Genomic DNA, 14,322 nt, shown 5'->3' on the forward strand with positions numbered 1-14,322 from the left:
AAACAATCATGTTTCAATGTTTGGAGTCAATATCTAGATCTCTTATAAGATTTTCAGATGTATAATATTGTAAACAGATTTGAAAACATTTTTTTATATTTAAAATACTTCAATGTATGTGCCGTGTTTATATAAACAAAGAGGTAAAAGTAAAGTAACAAAAATACCGAACCCCAAGGAAAATTCAAAACGGAAAGTCCCTTATCAAATGGCAAAATCGAAAGCTCAAACACATTAAACGAATGGAAAACAACTGTCATATTCCTGATTTGTTACAGGCGAACAATGACCTTTCTTCAGCTATTATCAGATTTAATGCAAGATCTAGGTTACATTTGTACCTCTTCCCAAATCAACCGCATCATTTGTCTAATTATGTGTTGTGGTTTAGTTGATTTATTGATATTTCACATGTCTCTGACAGCATGGTAGTTAAGTTCATGTACATCATTACGCTTGTTTATTAGTTAATTTATTTTTTTAGGAAATTTTTATTTTATCCGGGATTATTTTTCAGGTGAAAAACATCCTTTTCAATACAAGTATAAATAGCTGCTGCACTTCAATTTTATTTTATACATCAGCAACACGATGACAACTATGGTACAAATTAATGTTTATTTCATCTTGTTTCTGGGATTTGTTGCTTTTATAGAGGTATTTTTAGTTATGATAGATACAATTTCTTCCAGAATCGCATGCATTTTAATTGAAATCAAAGGATATAGGGTAGACGTTTCCAAGATACAAGATCTCATGAAAAATTTTTTAAAAAATTAAAAAAAAGATAAGGCCAAACCAAGCTGCAAAAGCTAAATTACTTTTATTTAACGCGTTATTGGAAAATCTTAAGCTATACATAACTGTAGTTAATTACTTTGTGAAAATTAAGCTTAAATGGGCAAGGAATGGATTGAGGGTTCTGTTATCGAAAAACTCCAGGACTACCATAAATCACAGCATCTATAAGATAGCTATAGTCGGGTAGTATGAGGGCTATCCTAAGTTATATTGTTGTTCCATTTAAGACATTTTTTTTTCTACGATGAATTAATCATTTCATTTTCTTTGATAATAATGTATAATATGTCGATTTTAAAAATTACTAAAGAACTTCTGGATACTTTTTAAATATCGCTCTTTCTCTGATATTTTTTTATTTTTCAACCCTGTATACCACCATTCCCCTTGTGAAATTAAAAAGTCGTCTAAAAGAAATATTCCACAATGCTTTTCAATAAAAAACCTTTCACTTGTATGGCAATGTTAAATATAACACTAAAATGACACCATTACATGACATAAATACAGTACAACATTACGGACAGAGAATTACACAAATGAACAATACAATATAGTACATTTGGACAACAAAACAACAGAAACACTGAAGTGAACATACAACAATGCAACACACACATAAACAAAGTATACGATAACAATTGCCATTTTCCTGACTTGGTACAGGACATTTTTAAGAAGAAAACATGCTACACAGAGGAACAAGTGATCAGTACGCTGGAGTTTCTTATTGACAGCATATTTGTTGAATTTGGACGTAGACTTTTCAAAAATTGTTTGCATCCTATGGGAACGAACTGTGCACCTCTCCTTGCCGACCTCTACTTATTTTCATATAAGTTGGAGTTCCTACAGACACTTGTCAAAAACAAGAAGATAAAAGAAGCCAAATCTTTTAATTTTCACATTCAGATATATTGACGATGTTGTTGTCATTGAAAATCCAAATTATTCTGATTGGGTTCCATTAATATATCCTCCAGAACTTTTTTTAACATTAACAAATTCTTTATTGCACTAGTATCTAGTTGTTAACAACTGTCCTATATAGTACACTTATTCTATATAAGTTTATCCCTGTGTATTAATCGTCAAATGAACCAGGGGATTGACTTGACGAAATTGTGTAGTCTTCTTTGTTAGAGTTATGTACATTTGCATTATAACTTTTATTTTGCGAATATCTGTTTTCTCCGTTTATTTTTTTGTGTTATTTACAGTAATTTATTTATAAACCCTACACGTGTTACTTTCCGATGGATTTAAAAATTTGTCTATCATATTTAATCAAGGTAAGTTTCGAATATAATTAGTGTGTCACTTTCATTAGGATGATTTAATATGTAAGGTTTTATAGAATAAGAGCGATATAATTATATTGTATAGGTGTATAAACTTACATTTGGGTTTAAGAGATATATACATGTATACGTATGCTTAGGCGAGTGTATGTGTGTTTTATTTTGTATGTGAACAAGGTCATGATGGTAGATGTACAAAAACAAATCGCATGTAATGTATTAAAAGAGTTTTTTTTTTCTCTTTACGCAATGGAAATCACTGAATTCTTGCATAATGTGTCACGATGTTTTTATTATTGTCGAATCGAAACTAGTATGGGACATAAGACGGTTTTCTAAATTAGTAATATATCTTCTTATTTTCAATTTTGAAGAAACCAAACAGTTGAAATATCTACTGTCGTTTCATTGAACGTTTAATTTAGAACAATATCAAAAATTGAAGATATTTTAAAAAGAAATATATAGACAAAAAAAATCCTTACATATCCTCCAGAACTAGAAATTAAAGAAACAACAGACACGGTTACTCTGCCTCATTTTTAGACTTTTACCTGGAATTTGACATAAGCGGTCATCCCAGTATCAGAATCTGTAACAAACGAGACGATTTTAATTTTAGAATTATCAATTCCCCCACATCAGTAGTAATATACAAACTTCACCTGCATATTGGATATATATTTCCGAACTCATTCGGTATTCAAGAGCTTGCAGCTGTTACTCAGACTTTAAAAAACGTCACCAGTGTCTGAGTAGAAAGTTGATGAACCAGGGTAATGTTAAGGAAGTTTCGTCCTTTTTCTAAACAAGTTCATCGGAAGATACCAAGACCTTGTTGATAAATATTCCGTATCAACCTCACAAATAATACATGATGGTATTGAAGTACAGATTTTAGGAACTGACGTTGTTTATCATCTTAATTACGTGTTATAGTGTTCTTTTATTAGTCTTTGTAAATTACTAACCTTTACTGTTTAATCCATTTTTGGTCATATCCTTTTGACGTGGGTCGGTACTTATACATCCCGCCATTGTGTTATTGTGCTATGGTAATTTTTTGTACTCTTGTCTTCATTTTTGCTTATTTGCTTTGTCTATACCATTTTACTTTTCTATGTTGACATATTTGGTTTTTTTTTTATAGTGATTAAGATTACAGCACAATGTTGACAGCTGTACCCCTGTTTTGGACAATTTTACCTATTATGTCAGTTTGTTTTGTTCACACATTGTTGTCAAAATAATGGAATTTTATGCAACTGTCATACAAATGAGAGGTTTAACTAGCTATAAAACCAGATTTAATCCACCATTTCTACATAAAGAAATGCCTGTACCAAGTCAGGAATATGACAGATGTTTTCCATTCGTTTGATGAGTTTGAGCGTTTGATTTTGCCATTTGATAAGGAACTTTCCGATTTAAATTTTCCCTGGAGTTCCCTATTTTTGTTATTTTAGTTTTTCAATGGGAAAAAACACAGGAAAATGACAGATACATATTATAAAACAAGAAAAATGATATAATGCAAAAAAAAAAAAAAAAAAAAAAATACAATACATGCATTGCTTTCAAAATTTAAAAACTTTGTAATCCTCTACGAGAGGGTAGCAAAATTGAAACTGCTAAAGAAATCAAGATCTGTCTAAATTATTCGATACAATTTATGTTAATACAAAAACAGCTGTGTAAAATGACAAGATAATATATGAACGTTGAATATTCTACAGTTAAATATTTCTTATATATATTAGAATATGTTCAACTGCCTATATTATTGACTACCAATTTAAATTGAAATGTTGAGATTGATATTTTTAAGTAAAACATTTTTCATCAAATAATTTCATTTTCCACTGGGAAGTTTATGATTCATTATCTCTCAGCCTTCGACTCTAAGGTTGAGTATCATGACTTGGGACTGAATACATTCGATATGAAAACACTCATGTAATATTCTGATATTTTTGAAAATTTGTATGGTGAGAGGTTTATGATATAAATAAAGGCAACAGTAGTTTACCGCTGTTCAAAAGTCATATATCTATTGAGAGAAAACAAATCCTTGTTACAAACTAAAACCGAGGGAAACACATCAACTATAAGATAAAAACAACGGAACAACAGAAACACTGAAGTGCAATAAAAACAAACGCCAACATACATAGAAACGAACTATTTGATAACAACTGCCATATTCCTGACTTGGTACAGGAAATTTTAAGAAAAAATGGTGGGTTGAACCTGGTTTAATGGCTAGCCAAACCTCCCGCTTATATGACAATGTTAACAAAATATCGCTAAAACGACAACACTATATTACGACAGAAATACAGGCTAATTTAAATAAATGCTATGACGACGTCATAATTATTTGGAATAACACAATGCTTTATCCATGGAAAATGTAAATTAACTCGACTATACTGACAAATAAGACATATGTGAAATGTACCGACAATACAGAATGCTAACCACAAACGATAAGAAATAACACAATATCCAGCAGAAACCACAACATTAACATCATAAATAAATACATGAATGTTGGATGTATAAATACCGAGACACGTCGTATATCAATGCAAATTCACACTCGGCAAAACAGTCATATTCAAGAATAGGTCACGTTCGGTACTTAGAAAACAGACGACATAGATGATAAACCACAATCTAAGACGTGGTAAAAATGTCATTAGTTAGTTTAGACACAGACACATGGTATAGATCAACCAATTCGTGATGTAGTCCATACAATTTACGGAGTGTCATTTTTAATCTTTCCTCCTCATAACTCTGTTGGAGCAGTTTCTGCGTAAGGAGCACACTCCTGTATATAAAGTCCGTATAGTGTGAACATGCACGAGCATAACGTATCAATTGAGATATGTAAACGCCATATGACAGAGCAGTGGGTATGTTACTGCTTAGAAATTGGAAATTGATAATTAGGAAGTTGAAATCATCCCGTTTGTCATAGATTTTAGTGTGAAGTCGTCCATCTGTGTCAATATTGACGAAAAGATCAAGGTATGAAGCAGTCCTTCTAGTATCAGTAGTATCCTTAATTACAAGTTCACTGGGATATATGAGATGCAAGTACTGACTGAAATATGGGTTATTCATTGATAGGACATCATCAATATTTCTGAAAGTAAAATTAAAGAATTTTGCAAGGTGTTTTTTGTTTTTGTCTTTTAGCAGGTTCTGAATGAATTCTGCTTCATACGAGTACAAAACCAAGTCGGCCAGAAGGGGTGCACAATTAGTACCCATTGGAATACCGACTGTCTGTGTATTTTCTGTTAGAATCAGTGTGGTTCTTCACAAAATAAGAATTATTATAACCCAAAACAAAAAAATTATATCTACGATTCCCATTTTTATAGAAAAAGCTCTGTTTAATGAGATGGTGAAGTCGATATTTCAATTGAGCATGGGAAATAGTAGTGTAAAGCGTAGAAAAATCAAAGGTCTTAATGATACATTTGAAAATGCCTGTACCAAGTCAGAAATATGACAGTTGTTGTCCATTCGTTTGATGTGTTTTATCATTTGATTTTGCCATTTGATTAGGGACTTTCCGTTTTGAATTTTCCTCGGAGTTCAGTATTTTTGTGATTTTTCTTTTTGCTGCTAAATTGCAGAGATTGTGATCTAAGAGTTACCAGTAGATCTTTAGAATTTTTGAAAATCCACATCTGATTGACACCACTGGTTGAATATATCTCATCACAATATTTTGAAGGCCATCTTTTACTATAGAAAGAATAGTAGTCAGTACTTTAGAAATATGTTAAGTCGAACATCTTGATGATCCAGCTATGTATCGTTCTTTATACGGAGTTTTGTGATGTTTTGGTATCCAGTATAATGACGGTAGATTTCTTCGTTTTCTTTGATGTTAATACCAAAAGAAAAAAGGACAGATTTGTGATTTTGTTAAATTTCATAATTTGTAAATGATGTTAAAGAATATGTAGGATTACCAGTTGTGCTGTTTATTTCAAGCTCTTTTGTGAAACATTGCAAATAATAATATTTGAAGTCCAATGACATATTTTTCGTGATAATCAATAGAACTACTCTTAATTCTTGTACCTAACGTTTTAAGTTGGATCGTTACTACTAAACTTCAGTTATAAATATAAAGAGGCATACATTAGAAGCACAATGGATATTACGTAGGCAGCCATTGCAAGATATAAAAGTCAGATTTTTGTCACTCCTGAGACTAAATGGACGTAAACGTTTTTTTTTTGTTTTTTTCGTTTTCCTTTTAAATAATAGTAGCTATAATATGGGTTTAAACATGTAAAATTGTTGAGACATCAAATACTTGGTAAAATTTAATGAAACTCAGCAAACTTTACATGATTAAGAGACAACATCTGAAACAAAATTTTCAAAATATATGTTTTCATATTCTCAATTTTTATCTGATATTAAACATTTGCATAAGTTTTTGGGTCATATCGAGAACTTTGTCAACTATTCATTGAACGTTACAAAACTTGGACAACAGCGTCTTGATTATCAGGAGTAGCATCTGAAGATTATTAGAATTTTTCCGTATTTTTCTGATTAATGGTTTGATAAGTGGATTAGTTTTTGGGCAGTCAATATACTCTTATTCCCGTTTGTATATTTTGCCTCTCTTTTACATTGACAGCAGCAATTGGAGGCGAGGCACAGTGTTACGCCGAATTCTTTGAAAAGTTTTCATATAATATCTCATCTAATAACACCGTAAAAGAAAGGAAAAGGTTCATTACCAAAAAAAGAGGTCTTAAATGTATCGCTTTGTCCATAAAGCAATAATTCTATGATTTTCCGGAAAACTTTCTTAAGGCATGTACATTTTTGTCCTTGCTTAATGAAAAATTGTAGAAATATGTGTGATAGAACACGCTTCAATGACTTTGGACCATCATAGAACATACATTAGTGTTAAGATACCTTCAAGAGGTCTCAACTCCGTTAAAGCTATTTTGAATATCGCAACATCTGTTCTCATTATCTACTTGCGATTATATGAAATCATTGTTTGCAATTATAAAGTTATTTTAGAGACATAATTTGAAATAGGAAATAACAATAACCTCAAGTACTTTAATACAAACTGCCAATTACCTATGTGTTTGTTTAACGCACAGGATTGTAATCAGAAAGCTATTCAAACCTAATTAAATTGAAATATAAAAGAGTCTTTTAAAATGCTGAAAAACAGATATCTATATTTTTTAAGTGAGTTATCCATCGCTGTTTACAATTGGCTGCGTCTTTTCCTTGGTTTTCGTAAATGAGAGGCGAAAGATACCAGAGGAACATTCATACTCATAAGTCGAAAATAAACTGATAACGCCATGGCTAAAAAAGAAAAAGACCAACAGACAAACAATAGTACACAAAACACAAAATAGTAAATTTTGCATCGATGGTTAATTTTTTACCAATATGAAATATTTTGTATTGACCACAATATATATTTTTGATTCCGATACACTTTTTTTGTTTTGGTTATAAATGTTTTTCTAACAGATTTTTTATAACTAGTAACAATATGCCAATTTTTTTCAAAAAACAATTTAGAGCTTTTAAAAAATAATCCTTAAAATTGCACACAAGAAGCTGTGATATTGTTCTATTGGGAGTATTTCCGAACAATGTACATTCAGCGGAATTAAGTCAGTGTCAATTAGCTATCTCGTTATCATCATCATCATTAGAAGCAGTATCACTATGATGATTTTATTTCATTAGGTGAATTGTAAAGGCCTAGGCACTTGTCCTAAGTTTGACTTTGCAACAGACTGTGTTATCCACTTTGATTTCCATTGTGCTGTTCAAAAACAATGCCCTTCAGGTAAGTTTTCAGTTATTGATAAATTTGTGTCTATGTTACATTACCAAGAAAAGACAAATTAACCGCAATAAATTTCAAGGTTCTTGCTATGGAACAGACACAGTGTTATGACACGATATTTAATTACTTCTGTGATTACTCATTGAACATTTTGTAATTTTGATCACAATGAAGAAAACGATGCATAGACAGTAGTCGATAAAAGAGGCACCCAATTGAACTCAATAATATCCGTATAACAGACAAACAAAATCCTGTTATGTGACAAAATAAATTACATACGAACAAGACACCGTGACAAAAAACCCGATGTTAAACTTGATGCAATAGCACGTTTTCTTCATGTCGGACATTGTGTTGAGTAGGGTTTGTAAGAAAACTAAAGCCAATAAAAAAGTATCATGTCGACATTTGACTTTTTCGGCTGGATTCTCTGTGAGATATTACTTTTACGTACTACTAGATATATGTAAGTTTAATTAGTCTAAAAACTGCATAGTTTCATATAATTTTAGTGGAAAAGCATTCTCAAAAACATAATCATATTGCCATAAACATGATAAATACTTTAATTGTATTAAATGTCCGGAAAATCTTTCTGAAACAGTTGCATTGCTATGATAACTTATCTAACTATTGAAACAATCTGTATTAAAATATGCTTGACATCTGTAAACGTGTAAGATAGGTATAAATTAAAAAATTTCTAAATATAAGAAATAGGAGCACCTGAGATCACCCCCAGTTTTTGGTGGGGTTCGTGTTGCTTAGTCTTTAGTTTTCTATGTTGTCTCATCTGTACTTTTATTTGTCTGTTTGTTTTTTTTATTTTTGGCCATGGCGTTGTCAGTTTGTTTTCGATCTATGAGTTTGACTGTCCCTCTGGTATCTTTCGTCCCTCTTTTGCAACCTTTACATGTATACACTGATACAGAATGTTTGCCGTCTTACATTTTTTTACTAGCCTTCTGTAGATAAAATGATAGTCTGCCGTACTAAATCATAAGCGTGCTATCTTTAATACATTTTCGCAATTACATTTAAAATAAGAAACACATTTGTTAATTAACTACACATTTAGTCACATAGATGTAAAGAAATGTAATTTTAAACTGTTATTTTTTTAGGATATAGATGTTGTCCCCATGGTTGCAATAGAAGATGTGCAGCAGTTACAGTTAATGGAAAACACTTAGGTTTGTTTCTTTAAAACCAACATAATTACATTACATGTATGTTTCATTATAATCCGTCATTTTGGTTGGCTGACAACAATCGCAAGACACCTCAATATCACATTCCATTTCCGTATAAAATACAACAAAAATGACTTCACGTGCTATCCGTGACAATATTAAAATAATGCGTTGAAAATCAAACGGAGATTTGTTATAGCTCTCAATTACAAGGGTGTAATATAAATATAGTAAATATGGGAATTGAATGCTCCTGTTATTAAGTTTATAGGGTTGTAAAAGCGTTGATCGTGCGCACATTTCTAATATGAAGCGCTTACGCGCTTCATACAATATGTGTTCCGGTTAACGCTTTTACACCCAATTTAAATTATCAAAATAAGCAATCAATTCATAATTATTACAAACATAATATTTGTACTCAATTACAAATTAAACCTTTAAAGATTATATATGTTCACAACTACAATGTACGAATTTAATTGACGATCCATACCATAACATGATAACATGCGTAATCTTGTTTTGAATTATTATTGTGAGTCTTAGGTTTCTTCAAAATCTCTTAAATTGTCTCAATAAGAATAAACTTTTCATATTTCATATTCTGTTAATATTTAAAGATATTTTATACCAATTTTGGTATAAAACGACAGCAAAATGAAGAAATTCGATTTTTCAACGACTCATTTTGTGTCACACGATACTGATCTAGCGGTTACTAACAAGGACTTGAGTCTCTAACTCTGCAAAATGTATCATCTAATTCTGGCAAAAACTATAATCAATCGATGAAAATACTGTAAAACATTAACGGTAGAAGTTCTATTGTAGTACAATGTTTAAAATTCCTAAACTTAATACAAAGGTTGAAGAGCTGATAAAACCATAACGGACAAAACGGAAAGCTAATCCCGGACGAGGAATCAGAAATATGCTTAAGGGGAAGACATTACTTGATTTAAAATCATCTCGAAACTTTAAAACAGTAAATTTAAATCAATCAATATCAGTATTCCCATGATTGTACGAATGTACTTGTAACTGAGCTAAAGAAACTCTCTTTGACTAACAGAGACCTTTAACGGTACAAATTTTACTGCACCAGATGTATATTTTGACAATGTAAATATATTCTTTAGATAAGTATGTTAAAATTGTTTTTCATATTATTTATAGATAAATGATTTTTACTATTTGATGATAAACAAAGTGTCAATGCATGGATTTCTTCATTCTTCTCACAGTGACAAAACAAATTGAACATAACAAGATTTTTTGTATAATTTTCCATTTTATAAAACTGTTTTTTGATTTTGAAGAATAATTTAATTAAATTTTTCACTACTTAAAACATTCTTTTATTCTTAATTTCTTAACACAATTTCATTATTTTTTACGTTTGAGAATCATATATGTGAAACTTTTCTTGAGTGGTATGATAATTTTAACCTTTAGTAACACATAAATTGCGGTTTTGTAGTAGTACATAAATATACAAGTTATGTACCTGTCGTTGTACATTGAATTTTTAACTCATAAATAACTTGTGTATTTTAAAACTCATCAAGTATTTCAACTATAAATCAAAACATTGTTTTGCAATATGGTAGAAAGATAAAATTAAAGCAAGTGTACTCGACTACCGTTATAATTATAAAATCTTACTTTTTATATAAATTTCTGTAAATTATATATTTCGTGAGTTACCTCTGTTGCCTAGTGCGAGATCAAGTCTAGTAACAGCTCGATTCTAGCAGTCATTCCCTCTTTCGTTCCGTCTGTCCGAAATATTTAAAGGTTGCCTAGCTTGTGTCATCTGTTTCGCAAGTGGAAAAAGGAATTCCTTAAAAATCGTCCAAACATTCCATCGTCATCGCACACATATTTAAGATGTGTACCTCCTATTTTGGCTAGTTTTACGAAATTTTATCACAGTTTTTCAATCAATGTAACTTTACCATTTTTGTCAATGAATGCTATCGAAAGTACCTAGTTCGTGCAACATATTTGTTTAGGGGCCAGCTGAATGACGCCTCCGGGTGCGGGTGCTCTATGGTCGAGTTGTTGTCTCTTTGACACATTCCCAATTTCCATTCTCAATTTTAACTCTAATAGTTATTTGTCAAGAGTATTCAAACTAAGCGTAGTTATCGCGTACAGATGTTGAATAAAAGTAACAATCAATTCCTGAATCAAACTATGTTCCAATCAATGGAGCTGAAGGCCGACCTTCAAAACACCACGGTGCTACGCATGCCATGAAAAAGTATTGATCTGGTTTAGTTACGTGTTGTAGCAAGTATTCAAAATGTGAATATATCAATCTTATATATTTAATTAATCGGATAGAACCTGCTTTCAACAGTTCAACGTGTATACTTCAATGTTCAAATAAATGCCTAAATAATTCTGTTTCTTTCGTTTCAAATTTACAGAGAGTGAAGTTAAAAGAGTAATGTACTAAGCCATATATATTCGTATATCTTTTTCCTTTTTTATTAACTCAACTCGGTATTTTATATTGAGTGGTGCTTTACTGGTTTAAAAAAGACATAATCCATGCAATACTTATTCGCAGCTATACATAAATATCCATGTGGCATAACAGTACAGGCAAAAAATTGTTACCATTAAGCAATTTACCTACTTATAACAGGAGTTGCTCATCATGACAATAAATTCAGATTTGTATTTAGATAAACGATCAACAGCAAATTCAAATGCCATTTCTTATTTGGTTTTAGTTGCTTGAAATTGTTGTTTTACCATGAAATTTAAATCTCTTCCAAATAGAATTTCCCAGGATTTATTTGTTCGCATGCAAGAGAAAAGTCGGTAGCTGCATCAGTTTTTGCTAATAAAGCCAAAGATATAAATAATATAATTTCTCTTATTTAATATTTAAAGATCTGATTTTAATAACTTTTTTCATCTTGTACAACTGTGATAAAACAGGGCTTACAAGTTCCCCCTAAATTATAACCAGAATCATTGTACAGTATGTAATTTTTATATTACAGTTGGAAATATATGTTATTAATGTTGGAAAATCAGACATCAGATGATTGGTCTGTAAGAAGAAAAATAATGGAAAATTGTAAAGAGTATTTTGTTATTTCAGACATTACAAAAGCAAATGCAGCAAAACTCAAACTTTTGTTTCGATCTTATTTCATGATAAATGTCTATCGTTAAGTTTATATGTTTTTAATGTAAATTTAGGCCTCATATGTTACTTGGTATATTTTGCAGGGTCTTGTCGTGGTGCCTCTGGTAAACGTGGAAAAAAATGTACGGTGGATAGAAGTTGTGAAGGACATGAAAAGTGTTGTTATGGAAGATGCCGAAAAGTCAGGAAACAAATTGTTAAGGTTCTTTATCCTATCAAACATTAGTTAGAATTGATTAGTTTGAAAGAAAGTAATATCATTAGGAAACATCATTGTGAATTATACTTATATTATGAAATAATAAAAGCTTCAGTTAAGTTTGTTTCATTTGAAGACCGTACTTTGACCTATAACGGTTTACTTTTAAAAATTTTGACTTGGATGGAGAGATGTCTCATTGGCACTCATACCACATCTTCTTATATCTATTATGAATAGTTATAATACAAACCAAATGATACCGTTATTAATAATACACACTATGTTTATATTTCAAAATCATATTCCTTGTCAATTATGCTCGAAAACAAATATAAGAAATACTAAATTAAAGTTTTAGACTGTTTCCTGTCCTGCTTTTATTATTTTAACTCTACCTTATATGATATGTCAATATTAACTTGGGTGGCCTAGATACCAATATATTGTAGGGGTTGAGAATCAATGCAGCGTAAATACCATATGAAAAGTAAAATAAAAAAAAATATCAAACTCCAAGGGAAATTCAAAACGGAAAGTTCCTTATCAAATGGCAAAATCTAAATCTCAAACACATCAAACAAATGGAAATTAACTTTCATATTCTTGACTTGGTACAGGTATTTTCTTATGTATTGTGGATTAAACCTGGTTTTATAGCTAGCTAAACCTGACACTTGTATGACAGTCGCATGAAATTCCATTATATTGACAACTATGTATGAGAAAAACAAACAGACATAATAGGTAACAATGTCAAAAATTGTGCTACATTAGTCAACACTGTTTTATCATCTTAATCACTTTTAAAGCAAACAATTATGTCAACAAAGAAAAAACGGAAATGGCATATACACACACTAAAGACAAAGCACATAACCAAAACTGAAAGACAAGAATACAAAAAAAAGGTCCTGCTTTTATTATTTTAACTCTACCTTATATGATATGTCAATATTAACTTGGGTGGCCTAGATACCAATATATTGTAGGGGTTGAGAATCAATGCAGCGTAAATACCATATGAAAAGTAAAATAAAAAAAAATATCAAACTCCAAGGGAAATTCAAAACGGAAAGTTCCTTATCAAATGGCAAAATCTAAATCTCAAACACATCAAACAAATGGAAATTAACTGTCATATTCTTGACTTGGTACAGGTATTTTCTTATGTATTGTGGATTAAACCTGGTTTTATAGCTAGCTAAACCTGACACTTGTATGACAGTCGCATGAAATTCCATTATATTGACAACTATGTATGAGAAAAACAAACAGACATAATAGGTAACAATGTCAAAAATTGTGCTACATTAGTCAACACTGTTTTATCATCTTAATCACTTTTAAAGCAAACAATTATGTCAACAAAGAAAAAACGGAAATGGCATATACACACACTAAAGACAAAGCACATAACCAAAACTGAAAGACAAGAATACAAAAAAAAGGTCCTGCTTTTATTATTTTAACTCTACATTACATGATATGTCAATATTAACTTGGATGGCCTAGATACCAATGTTTTGTAGGGATTTAGAATCAATGCAGCGTAAATACCATATGAAAAGTAAAATAAAAAAAAATATCAAACTCCAAGGGAAATTCAAAACGGAAAGTTCCTTATCAAATGGCAAAATCTAAATCTCAAACACATCAAACAAATGGAAATTAACTGTCATATTCTTGACTTGGTACAGGTATTTTCTTATGTATTGTGGATTAAACCTGGTTTTATAGCTAGCTAAACCTGACACTTGTATGACAGTCGCATGAAATTC

General features: G+C 30.7%; 1 protein-coding gene across 1 annotated transcript; it reads left to right on the forward strand.

Moving 5' to 3' along the window:
- The first annotated feature begins 593 nt into the window (after positions 1–593).
- On the forward strand, positions 594–12,660 carry LOC127729884 (perlwapin-like protein). The gene is made up of 4 exons (XM_052237821.1): positions 594–657; positions 7,872–7,974; positions 9,102–9,170; positions 12,426–12,660. Exons 1-4 carry the CDS (start codon positions 601–603, stop codon positions 12,566–12,568), a joined length of 372 nt encoding a protein of 123 aa, XP_052093781.1. The 5' UTR covers positions 594–600; the 3' UTR covers positions 12,569–12,660.
- Positions 12,661–14,322: the final 1,662 nt, after the last annotated feature.

This window comes from Mytilus californianus, unplaced genomic scaffold, assembly GCF_021869535.1.
Source record: "Mytilus californianus isolate M0D057914Y unplaced genomic scaffold, xbMytCali1.0.p SCAF_2, whole genome shotgun sequence".
Lineage (NCBI taxonomy): Eukaryota > Metazoa > Mollusca > Bivalvia > Mytilida > Mytilidae > Mytilus > Mytilus californianus.